A 12688-nucleotide genomic window follows, 5' to 3' on the forward strand; every position below is an offset into this window, starting at 1 on the left:
GCGGGGGTGGGGTGCGTTCAAATCTTGGCTCCATCCGTAACCCACCTCCATGGCTCAGGGCGCACTGCGGCTGGAGGTGTAATGGCGCTAATGCTGCTCGGGGCTGAAGACCGCCCGCAGCCACCGTGGCCCAGCGTGCGGAACTCTCCAAGCTGCCACAGCCTCAGCCAAGTGCCAAGCCCATCTCTGTGTGCTTGCCCCCACTCTGAGGGGCCTCTATATGTTCAGTTGGCAGAGGCCCTTTGTGCCCAACGCCAAATCAACCTAATTACCTTGACAACAAGAAACTAGGGGAATAAATCAGCCACTATAAAATCGACAGAGAAGGAAGCCCGTAAAAACGGTTGGCTACAGCTGTGCGGTGGTTACGGACTATTGGCAAAGACTCTCAGGTCAAGCATGTCACCGAGGAGTATTTCAAATTCAAGAAATGAACAAATAAACTCAGCTTTGTTTTTCAAAAAAAAAAAAAAAAGTAACTAACGCAGTATTTAATGGAAGGTAGGAATATTATGGCTACTACCTATCAATTACTAACACGGCTGTGTCAGCATTTCTACTTTTATTTATTCATTGAATCTATAAAGTGTGTGTCGAAATCTGTCTGCCTCCATATAACACAGCTGGATTGGATGCTTCAGAGACACATCTTGAAATCTTTTCCAATTTGCTCTCGAGCGCCGAAGGCACTAGTACAAACGAACAGTGTCATGAGACAAACTCCTTTTCTTTACTGGAATACCCATGGAGGCAAAGGCTTATTGAATTCCTCTTTATCTGCTGGAAGCACAAGATGGAGCATTCACAAGATAAAATGTTCTGTCATAAAACAAAAAAAATGCTCCAGGCCCTGGCCAACTGCGTAGCTCAGTTGGTTAGAGCAGCGGTTCTCAACCTATGGGTCACGACCCCTTTGGGGGTCGAACGACCCTTTCACCGGGGTCGCCTAAGACCATCGGAAAACACACATATAATTACATATTGTTTTTGTGATTAATCACTATGCTTTAATTATGTTCAACTTGTAACAATGAAAATACATCCTGCATATCAGATATTTACATGATGATTCATAACAGTAGCAAAATTACAGTTATAAACTAGCAACGAAAATAATTTTATGGTTGGGGGTCACCACAACATGAGGAACTGTATTAAAGGGTCGTGGCATTAGGAAGGTTGAGAACCACTGAGCATCATTGGTTTAGATTAGAGCATCATCCCAATATGTCAAAGCTGCAGATTCAATCCCCGGTCGGGGCACATACAAGAATCTACCAATGAATGCATCAATAAGTAGGACAACAAACTGATGTTTTTCTCTCTCTCTCCAAAATAAATAGATAAAAATAATTTTTAAAATATGCTACAGCAAAAAATAAAGGAAAACAAAGGAGAGAGGCAAATGGAATAGATGAAAGATGAATAGCAACAAATGAGTAATGGGTATCAAGAGGTTCATGCTGCTATTTCCCCCTTTTCAGTGTTTGGAAAGAGTTTACTAATTAGTAAAGAGTTTACTAATATCTGCTGCCATGAAGCTCATCATGTGTACAGTATTCTCTATACCACTTAGAAATAGCAATAATACAGAGAAAAGCGACTGAATTTGAATGAATTCTTCCTTTTGGCAAAAAAAGTCATTATGGAACTACTAAAAAAGTTATAAAACAACCGCAATACTGAAACTGGAATATTGAAGCAGGAAAAACATAAGTAGCAGTTTACATTTGTTCTTCAGCTCAAGAATCAAATACGTATAAGCAAGGCTTGCTGAAATAATGTAACAACACGTACCTTCCACAATATGACAACATTCAAGTCCACCTCACTGCACTTCTGAATTAATCTCACAGCGTCCTCTACTGACTGTTTTTCCGTATGTGCTGATGGCTGGACTTTTTTTAATTCAGAGGATAAACTTCGATAAAAGAAATCTGCACACGGGCTTGCGGAACTTATTATCTGTTAAAAGAATATCACTTATCTAATAAATGCTTTCTACTGAATATACCCTGCCAAATTTTTATTTCTATAACTTATACATATCCAAAAGGCTTATTCGATAATTTCGTGTCAATGTGTTGACTGTAGAGAGGCCACACTAATACTTAAACACCTAAAATATCTGGTACAAATTACCCGGAATCTTAAAAGATGTTACTTCAAAATAATTAATCTACACTGCTGTGACATTAGGTTTGACCTTTCAAGTATCCACGATGAATGAGTAGTTCTAAGAAATGATTAAAAAATAAATTGTTGAATGAAAAGTAATTTTTTTTACTATTAAAATATTAAGGTATTTCTCATTCAAATACTTAGAACACTAGGCAACATCTCACCAACCAGAGTGCAAGTGAGTCTCTGGTATTAATTTGGCTTTTTCACTTAAAGGGAGAGAATAAGAGAAAAGAATTTTAAATGGACTCAGTACTACAGGATTTCCCTTAATGGAATATTGTTTCATTGTAAAACCTCTTACTTAGATTTCCTGCATTACAGGCTGTATTATATAGATGCCAACCTTAGATTTAATAATTATTAATAAATATATGCATTTTCCCCATTAGAAGTGAACTTTTCTGGTAAACTACTGTCCCATGGTTTTCTCATTAATCTGCAATGCTTGGTAAGTTCTACTCAACCAGATTCACTAGAAGGGAAAATGCCTTTGTTTTTGTCTTCATTGTACCCGTATAAAACTATTCAGTAACAATACAGTAACTATTACAACCTGAATATAATTTAAGAGTCCTGATGATGTTTCTAGATATTTTAAATTAAAAAATGAACAAAACACAACAACTGAAGTCCTGAAAGCTAAATTCAACCATTCAGGAAGCACAGTAGCTGCGAAAGTCATACTTGTTTTAGAATTATTGGGGTTTTGGTGCTCTGAGCTATTTCTAAATAGCTTTTCCCTCAAAATGTCAAAAGACAGTCACAAAGAGTAAGACAGATGAAGGCAAATGATAAAAGAAATACAAAAACAAAAATAAAAGGATGTTTGGAATTATCAAGGGGAAAAACACAAGGAAGAAATAATACCAATAACAGCACACAACAACATAGAATTTTACGTCCTTGGTCCAAAATTTTTTAGAAGCAGATCCCCAGATCTCCTCTTCAGATTATCTGCAGGGCTGGCTGAAAATGCATATTCCCAATCTCCACCCAAGACATAAGGAAACGGAGCTTTAGAGGTGGAAAGGCAAAGCTCTCATTTTTACAAAATTCTCTAAGTAAAAAATAGGGTCTGCAGATAACCTCAAGATCACCTGGCAGATTCCTATATAATAAAAAGCTAATACGCAAATCAACTGGACAGCAGAACGACTGGTCGCTATGATGTGCACTGACCGCCAGGGGGCAGACACTCAAGGCAGGAGCTGCCCCCTGGTGGTCAGTGCGCTCCCACAGGGGAGCACCGCTCAGCCAGAAGCCAGGCTCACAACTGGTGAGCTCAGTGGCAGTGGCGGGAGCCTCTTCCCGTCTCCACAGCAGCACTAAAGATGTCCGACTGCTGCCTTAGGCCCACCCCACCCCCTCCACCCCACCCCTCGAGAGCTCCAGGACTGCGAGAGGGCGAAGGCTGGGCTGAGGGAACCCCCGCACCAGAGTGCATAAATTTTATGCACCAAGCCTCCAGTATAATAATATAGACCAGGGGTCCTCAAACTGCGGCCTGCCGAAAACATTTATCCAGCCCGCCGGGTGTTTTTGCCACTGCTGCCTGTTGCTTAGCAGCCAACTAGTTTTGTTTTTTTTAAACTATAGTCCAGCCCTCCAATGGTCTGAGGGACAGTGAACTGACACCCTGTTAAAAAAGTTTGAGGACCCCTGATATAGACTCTCAGGCTCACTTCAGTTCTGCTACATCGGAATCTGCATTTTAGATCCCCAGGTGACTCATATGCACATTTTGAAAGTTTGAAAACTACTACTCTAAGGAATTCTTACAAATAATGAAGTTGGGAGTATCACTGCTCTAGACAACAATACACTTAAAATCATAAGAGTTCGTTATTTGGGTCTAAGCCATATGGTAAACAAAACCCGGAGGAGTACCATCTCTGTGTGCCACTGTGACCACTTCCTCTAGTAGACAGGTTCCTTCATATAAACCTGTTTCTTTTTTTAGCCCCAAGAACTATACTTATTTCATGATACTCTTAAAAGAAAGTTAATTTTAAGCAATTAATTAAAATGGTATAACCCTTATAGCACTTTTGGTCTGTTGTGGGACATGAAGTCAAACTGTAAAATCCAACAAAATTGACAAGTTCATCCACCAAAGAATTTGGGGATTACTAAAGCAATAGCCTTGCCAAAAGAGGTAGAGGTTCCAAAACTGTGACTTTTATTGTTATTATTCTTATTTATTTATTTAGGAGAATTGTGACTTTTAAAATCAAATGCTACTGTGTAAAACTTTAGACAATTAAAAAAATTATATTAAAAAAATCAAATGCTACTGTGTGTATTTGCATACCTGTTCATTTCCAAAGATGATATCTGCAAAGGTGTATTTTTCTGAGGACTGCGTGGCAACTGAAAAGTAAGAGGGGAAAAACCTAATCATATCATTGCCATGAAATATAAAATGACCACAAAGAAAGGTTAAAGTAAAATGAATTTACCTTCTTTTTCCTTACATCGTATTGCCTTGAAGCAAAATTTTCCTTTTTCCCTACTGCCAAGTTTGGCATCTAGGAAGAAAAGAAAATTTCAAAGATCGTTCTCAGTTTATGACATGTTAAAAGCAATTCATTATTCAGATTTCCTCAGTCAAATTGGAAAATAATTCATAATTATTAACTAGAGGACCAGTGCATGAATTCATGTATAGGTGGGGTCCCTCAGCCTGGCCGGCGATTGAGGCTGACTGGGGCTGCAGGAGGTTGGCCGGGAGGACGGGGGGCACAGGAGGTTCCAATCAGGATCATTGGGGCCAGCTGGCCAGGGGGGGTTCTGCAGGAGGTTGGCTGGTTGGGGGGGGGGGATAAGAGGGAGAAACCACAGGAGGTTGGCCAGTGGCTCCCATGAGGCATCAGGCAGGCCGGCCAGGGGGAGGGACCAGAGAAGGTTGGACAGCTGGGGTAGGGACTACGGGAGGTTGGCCAGCCGCGGGAGGTTGGCTGTGGGAGTACAATGACCACCAGGGAGCAGCTCCTGCATTGAGTATCTGCCTCCTGGTTGTCAGTACACATCACAGCGACCAGTTGACTGGTCATTCGGTCACTTAGGCTTTTGTATATTACAGACTACAGGCCCAGCGCACCAAATTCGTGCATGGGGAGAGGGAGTCCCCTCGTCCCAGCCTGCACCCTCTTGCAATCCGGGACCCCTTGGGGGATGTCTGACTGCCGGTTTAGGCCCGATAACACAGGCAGGCCTAAACTGGCAGTTGGACATCCCGCTCGCAATCTGGGACTGCTGACTCCTAACTGCTCGCCTGCCTGGTCACCCCTAACCACTCGCCTGCCTGATCACCCCTAACCACCTCTGCCTGCCTGCCTGATTGCCCCTAACCGCTCCCTGGGGGGTGGGGCCAGCTGGGGCGAGGAGCTGTGGTCGTTCTGGTCTCTGGTCGTTCCACTATTTCGGTCACTGAGCTTTTATTATATAGGATGTTTAAAGAAAAATGTCTTTGCTTTCATCTCAATGAAGTAAATCTCAGCTCTTTAAAAAGATATAATAAGACCGGAAGGCCGGACAACCTTCTGGACAAAGCTGGGGCTGTGAGGACCAAGCCCCTTTCAGGAATTTCGAGCATCAGGCCTCTAGCTTCTTCATAATATGCATGATTTATACCAATATTGTTATATGCACGTAATTTGCTAGAATATATTTTTTCACCATTGCAAAAGCCTCTAAAATGCTGATATATTTTAATTACCACAAAATAGTTTTAGTTGCAGCTTACTTTACATTACAGCTACACTGAATTTTTCCCTACTGAGCATAAATCTTGCAATAAACTGCTCTGACCTTTATGGGCTTTCCCTTACTTTAAGTTAATTCCTTTATATAAATGTCCAAAACAAGGATGACCCTAAGGCTAAGGGCTTAAACATTTTTTATATCTTTTGAATATGTATCATACAATTCATTTCCAGAAGGAGCAAATACCATTTTTCCAGCCTCACTCCACTCTACTATATATTCTCATTACTGGCAGGATGATACTGATAGAAATATTCTGGAAAACAATTTGTTGATATGTATCACAAGTATGCATACTCTTTTTTTTCAATGTTAATAGGTATGGAAACACACGAAGCATGTGAGTACATGCATGGTTATATTCAGAAAACCCAGCCTTCTAATGGCAAAGGAAACATCCATCTCTTCTGGTCTCTAAGTTTCTGTACTGTTTGAAATTTTGACAGTGATCGTATATCCAGGTACCAATTTTACAAGTGAATAAAAAATAATGCAAATAGATCTTGAAGAGAATAAAAAGATGGAAAAGAATCAATTAAAACAAGTAATTTGATTTATAGTTATGTAAACCAATGAAGGCACAATTTAATGCTTAATAAAATCAATTATAAGGAAGGTACCATATTATGGTACTACTCTAGGGAAAAACAACGTCAAGCAATGACGATATGTCAGAATTTACTATGAAGAGGGAAAAAGGCACAAACCTTTGTTTTCAGAGAGATTTACAGATTTCTGTAACTTCCAGTGTTTACTACTACTTGACACTTGTACTATGTGGAATTCCTTAACACCTGCTTCACTCTATCAAAAAGAAATGAAAGAATCATTCAGGATTTAGGAGCACTAACATATTCTAATGAAAACAATATTCAAACACTGGTACCAAAGTCAACATCAATTAACATAAGATGAAAACTTTATTTTAAAATTAACAATACACATTTCAGAAAGTTTGTTATTAAATTCCTTTAACATTCTTAAAACACACAAACCAACACTGCCATCTAAGAAATGTTTATAATGTATTCCTAGTGGCAAATTTTAAAACACTAAAAATATTCATAATGATTTACTGGTAGTGTTTAATAGATCGAGAATTATTTGTTCTCAATTTTTAATCAAAACTATATCGTTTTATTTCTTCTGATATTTCTGATAGAACCCATTCCCATTAAGGCAAAAAAATGAACAAAAAACTCTACAAAACAATAAGCATGACCAATGGAGACAGACAATAGGGGGGTATGTGCTAGGGGATGGGAGTGAACGGGGAGAGGTCAATAGGAAAAAGGAGATATATGTAAAACTTTCAACAATAAAGAATTTAAAAAGTAAAATAAAAATAAAATGATGTGAAAAAAACAACTCACAAAACAGAATCCCAATATAAAGTTATTTAAATCACTGTTTTTATTCTCCTGAAGAAGAGCCAATATGAAAATTAAAATTTTCTTACTCTTCCAATTATTGATTTTGGGGGGAGGGGATAATCAAAGTATTAGTTAACCCTAAATATCCTAAAAAGAAGTACCCTTCCATATTTATGAAGCTAAAAGCAAAGTACATTATAGAATTAACAATATTTTAATAATTATTTGAATTGAACCACTCTAAAGCTCAGATCCTATTTTAAGTATGAGACCGCATTCCTTTTTAAAGGATATTTATTTTTATATTTTGAGTACATAAACAGGAATGGTAAAATGTTTGAAAAGCTTTATATAAAGGAAATTGTACTGTCAGAAATGTATGTGAAGGATTATCAAATTAATACTGAATGTGAAATTCTAACAGAACTTTATAAATTTAATTACAAAAGAGATTCTCAATGGTGAGAGCTCTTTTGGATTGAATTACTAGCATATGAGGCTAGATTATCATGTGCAAATGTACAATATTTATGCCACCAGATCCTGTTATTTGGAGACTTAAAATTATAAAGCTAATGGAGAAGTACTATGTTTTCATACTCTGTTCTTGTGAATGGAAAAATATCCATTACTAAAAACAAAGGAAATACTTCAAATAGAATTAAAAACAAAATTTAGTTTTAAACCAACTTACAGTATTGATATTTTCCACATCCACAAAGACTAGCATGTTGCCTCCTCTGCCCTCCTCATCTTCAAGAGAATTACTTCTGCAAACGGTGGCCCGTGCGATCAGAGACCGGCTGGTGCAAATAACTGCAGTGTGTCTCAATATCCTGTGACTGAGGAAACAGAAACTGCAAATTCAATCTAAACACCTCTTCTTGTGTATGACTCTCTAATTCCAAATAAAGCTTTTAAAACCTCATCACTCTCAGAATCACTTAAAAATATACATATACAATGAAGTACAATTACCTAGCTGGCCTACGTTCAATCCATTCTCCTCATTTGGAGGGTACTATTAGTCTCTCTGACTTAGGAAAACCATCTTCATGTAGTAATGTCCTGACTGCCTCTTCTGTGATAGCAGCTCCAAAGAAACTATCTACCAAGTCAACTCCACGCTTTCACCTGGCACTCAAAGCCCTCCACAATAAAGCTTTACATTTCAAGCTGTATTTACTCCTTTATTCCTCCTTTGTTTTACACTGTGGCCAAACTAACTCATTCAGCTTGTAAATCTCATAAATCTTCATACATATAGTCCTGGAAGACCCACTATGCTCTTGCCTATCCCCCGATATGCAAATTCTGAAATCTTCACTTTCCTTGGAAGCTCATTTCATCTCTACTACACTCCATAAAGCCTTCCCTGTTGTCTTGGCCAAAGTATTCTCTATCATCTTCTTGAGGAGAATTAGCACTGACCGAGGATCTGAAATGTTCTTATGCTTACAAATACTGTATCATTTCTCCTCAGAGTCTTATATTTTAAATACTCCATTAAATAAATGTAGAACAGCCCTGACCGATTTGGCTCAGTGGATAAAGCATCGGCCTGCGGACTCAAGGGTCCCAGGTTCAATTCCGGTCAAGGGCATGTACCTAGGTTCCGGGCACGTCCCCAGTGGGGAGTGTGCAGGAGGCAGCTGATTGATGTTTCTCTCTCATCGATGTTTCTAACTCTCTATCCCTCTCCCTTCCTCTCTGTAAAAATAATCAATAAAACATATTAAAAAATAAAAATAAAAAAAATAAATGTAGCACAATCACTCCATTTATAAAAATCACAATGCATTAACACAAAGAAAATATTCTACTGTGTAATAGGACAGGCCACAGTCCTTGTGAGAGGCAGGTTTGATTTCTTCAGTGAGCACCATTAAAACACCACCCCAATCACCTGTCAAGCACATACATACTTTTTTTTCATACATTCTTGTGGGGCAGGGGAGGGCACAAGGGAAAAAGAAAGTTAAAATAATTTTCTTAAAACAGAATGACTGCAGGCATGTCTTCATATACAGATGACACTTGTGAACTTCATTATTATGTGATAACTCTCGCCAAAAAACTCAGTTTTATTAAAGAATCATAAAGTTTATAAATAGAGAAGCCACTAAAAAGATTAAGCTAGCCTTGCTGGTATTGCTCAGTGGTTGAGCATTGACCTACAAACCAGGTCACAGTTCAATTCCTGGTCAGGGCACATGCCTGGGTTGAGGGCTCTCCTTGATAGGGGGCATGCAGGAGGCAGCTGATCAGTGATTCTCTCTCATCATTGATGTTTTCTTTTCTCTCTCTTCTTGCCTGAATCAAATAAAAATATATTTCTTTTAAAAGATTAGTGTAGCTTAATTTTTTCTACTTTTGGCCACTTAGAACTTATAGCTCGCTATATTAGGAACAGCCTCAAATATAAACATCATGTAGCATTTGGAAGGAAGCAATTCATCAAAAATGACGTTAGCAAATATCAAAATGTTTATTTGAATTTGTACACATATATTAAACGAAGAGGTTAAATCAGAAGATTCCTAATGCTCACCGTATTTTAGGCAGCTTTTTAACACTTTCATAGTAAAACAGAAAGTTAATTTCATGGACACCTTCTTCATCCGGCCCACGTAACCACAGTGGTAGTTGGACTGAAGCTCCAGGTAGAAGAACAGTGTCTGGAAGGGGAACAGGAATCACCTCTGGCTGACTTCCTATGCCAAAGTCTACAGAAGACGCTGACGAGGTGAGCGCTGCACACACAGAGGTAGACTCTGTCACCACAGTCTTGTAAGCACTACAGTTCTCAGAAGCTGAGGGGCTTAGTGGTGTGAGAGCAGTCGTGTTACCACCAAAAGTAAAGAACTCTGGACGCTTACAAACAACCTTCAATCCAGTCAGAGGACATTTGCTGACGTTGACAAATTCTACATATGCTTTTCGGATTTCTCCACACAGGAGCCCTGTAGGCAAATGTATAAAGAACACCTGCATTGGAGGGAAAAAATAGTATTATATTGTCTGTTAACAATTCTGACCCCCTAGTGAATGAATGACACTTTAAGATGCTGTATTCTTTACTAAAGGTTTGCAAGTATTTTATTCTCTTTGATATCTCCCTGAATATGTGGCAATTAACCCCATTTTAGAAAAGAGATAAAAACCAATGTTACTCAGTAGCAGAGTTCAGTTATGAATTAAAGGAAAAATGTCACTAACAGAGGGTTACTGGCATAATTTCCACAGCTCTGTAGATTACAGACAAGAAAAGTCAAAAGTAATTTAACATGGTTATACGAAGTATGAATTAAATAATTATCAGGCAAAAAGTCCTCATCAATATCAACTTGAAAAATAGCTCATTTACTTATACATCATTAAAATGAAAAGATACTTGTACATTATAGGTCTTAAAAGGGAAGAACACAGAGATCCATGATTCCATACCCATAATTTGAGAACTCCAAAAGCTCGAAGAACCTCAAGCTTTCAGGAACTCACATGGGAGCAAAAGCTGAACCTGACTAATGTGGACTTTATATAGCTTTTCCCATTTAGTGTATTATTCATTTAGTCTATGATTCACTCAAGAAATGAGCTTGATAACCAGGTGCTGCCACAAACCCAACAGGAGTTAGATAACACTGTGGACATAAATATGAACATATTCACACAATTTCTAAAAATTAAGACAAAAAGTGACTTCCAACACACATCTGGCCTCAGGATTTTCAGATATGGTGGACCTACACTAAGAGGTAGAAACATGGGCTAACAATTACTTGCATTTAAAGAATCGTTAAGTATAAATGTCAGTACTACGCTGAGAGTATATCAGAAAGGACAACTATAAACAGTATGAGAACAAATGTTCCAATAAAGTTACGGCTGACAATCCCAAAGGAGTTATAAAAATCCAAGGGATATACCTGTGTTTCTTAATCAAAGTTTGAATGGACTACATTATCACCAGAGTTTAAGGAATCAGATAAAACTTGTGGATATTAGAAGCTTTAAAATGGATATGAGAAAATAAGGGATTAGTGTAGAATCCAAATTATAGGTTAAAAAGAGGAAAAAATAAAGCAGGCATAGCGTTATATTGAAGACACTGCCTGAACTGATTAGCTAGTGTCAAACCTAAGTGAAGTTACCAAATATATGTGCAGGAATATCAATTTTGAGATGCTACATCAAAACAACTACATGAGTAACTAGTGAGCCAGAGTACCACAGCCACACTAAAATATACAGACGATTGGATAATATTAACAAGGCTATGGCATTGGTAAAGATGGGAAAGGTAATGGTATAAGTAACAGATCAGTGATATACCATATGGAGATGTTGTGTAATGTATCTTCAGAATAAAAGTTTTACTAAATATAGTAAGTTGGCTCTTTAAGAAGAATCAACATATCTAGCCTTTATTTCAAAAGCACAGTTACTCAAAGTCCTTTGAAACAGTCGATACTGGTAACAATTTCAATTTAAATGGAAAAGTAAGACCAAGACCTACTAATATATCTTAAAAATACATGTGTAAATACAAATATGCAAAATGATATGCATATGGTTATTCACTGTGGTTTTATCTGTAAGGGAAAAGGACTAGACACAAATCAAACATCTATCACACAAGTCTAGTTGAATAAACTGATATATACACAACATAGTCTATGCTAGAAAGTCAGTGGAAACTTGAAGGGGCCTGCTCTTCTCTCTGCTTTTCTATATTAAAATGGTAGTATATACACAATATTTTAATTTTTACCTTTTTTTCGATGAGCTTCAGAAATTTTCATCCTCACTTGTTTTGTTTTTATTTTAAATATTTTATTGATTTTTTACAGAGAGGAAGGGAGAGGGATAGAGAGTTAGAAACATCGATGAGAGAGAAACACCAGCTGCCTTCTGCACACCCCCTACCGGGGATGTGCCCGCAACCAAGGTACATGCCTTTGGTCGGAATCGAACCCAGGACCTTTCAGATCACAGGCTGACGCTCTATCCATTGAGCCAAACCGGCCAGGGCCATCCTCATTTGTTTTGATAAATATCCTATACTAGAAGCCCAGTGCATGAATTCGTGCACAGGTGGGCTCCCTCAGCTTGGCCGGTGATCAAGGCCTATCAAGGAGCTGGCCAGCAGGGAAGAGGGGCCGCAGGAGGTTGGCTGGTTAGGGGTTGGAAGGGATGCAGGAAGTTGGCCAGCTGGCTGGGGGGAGGTGCTGCGGGAAGTTGGCCAGCCAGAGGGAGGGGCCGCGGGAGGTTGGCTGTGGGAGCACACTCACCACGAGGGGGCAGCTCTGCATTGAGCATCAGTCCCTTGGTGGTCAGTGCACGTCATAGCAACTGGTTTGGTT

General features: G+C 38.7%; 1 protein-coding gene across 4 annotated transcripts in view; it reads right to left on the reverse strand.

The window, feature by feature from the left end:
• The window catches only part of TRAPPC8 (trafficking protein particle complex 8), a 66524-nt gene that overhangs the window by 4490 nt on the left and 49346 nt on the right, over positions 1-12688 (reverse strand). For all 4 annotated transcript variants that reach the window (XM_006766375.2, XM_015565679.1, XM_015565678.1 and 1 more), the window contains 6 exons: positions 9874-10310; positions 8017-8164; positions 6657-6753; positions 4644-4712; positions 4496-4554; positions 1798-1965 (listed from right to left, as the gene is read on the reverse strand). In XM_006766375.2, the coding sequence (XP_006766438.1) occupies positions 1798-1965; positions 4496-4554; positions 4644-4712; positions 6657-6753; positions 8017-8164; positions 9874-10310 (978 nt within the window). The remainder of the gene's footprint in view (positions 1-1797; positions 1966-4495; positions 4555-4643; positions 4713-6656; positions 6754-8016; positions 8165-9873; positions 10311-12688) is intronic.

The sequence above is a fragment of the Myotis davidii genome, unplaced genomic scaffold (genome assembly GCF_000327345.1).
Source record: "Myotis davidii unplaced genomic scaffold, ASM32734v1 scaffold520, whole genome shotgun sequence".
Taxonomy (NCBI): Eukaryota; Metazoa; Chordata; class Mammalia; order Chiroptera; family Vespertilionidae; genus Myotis; species Myotis davidii.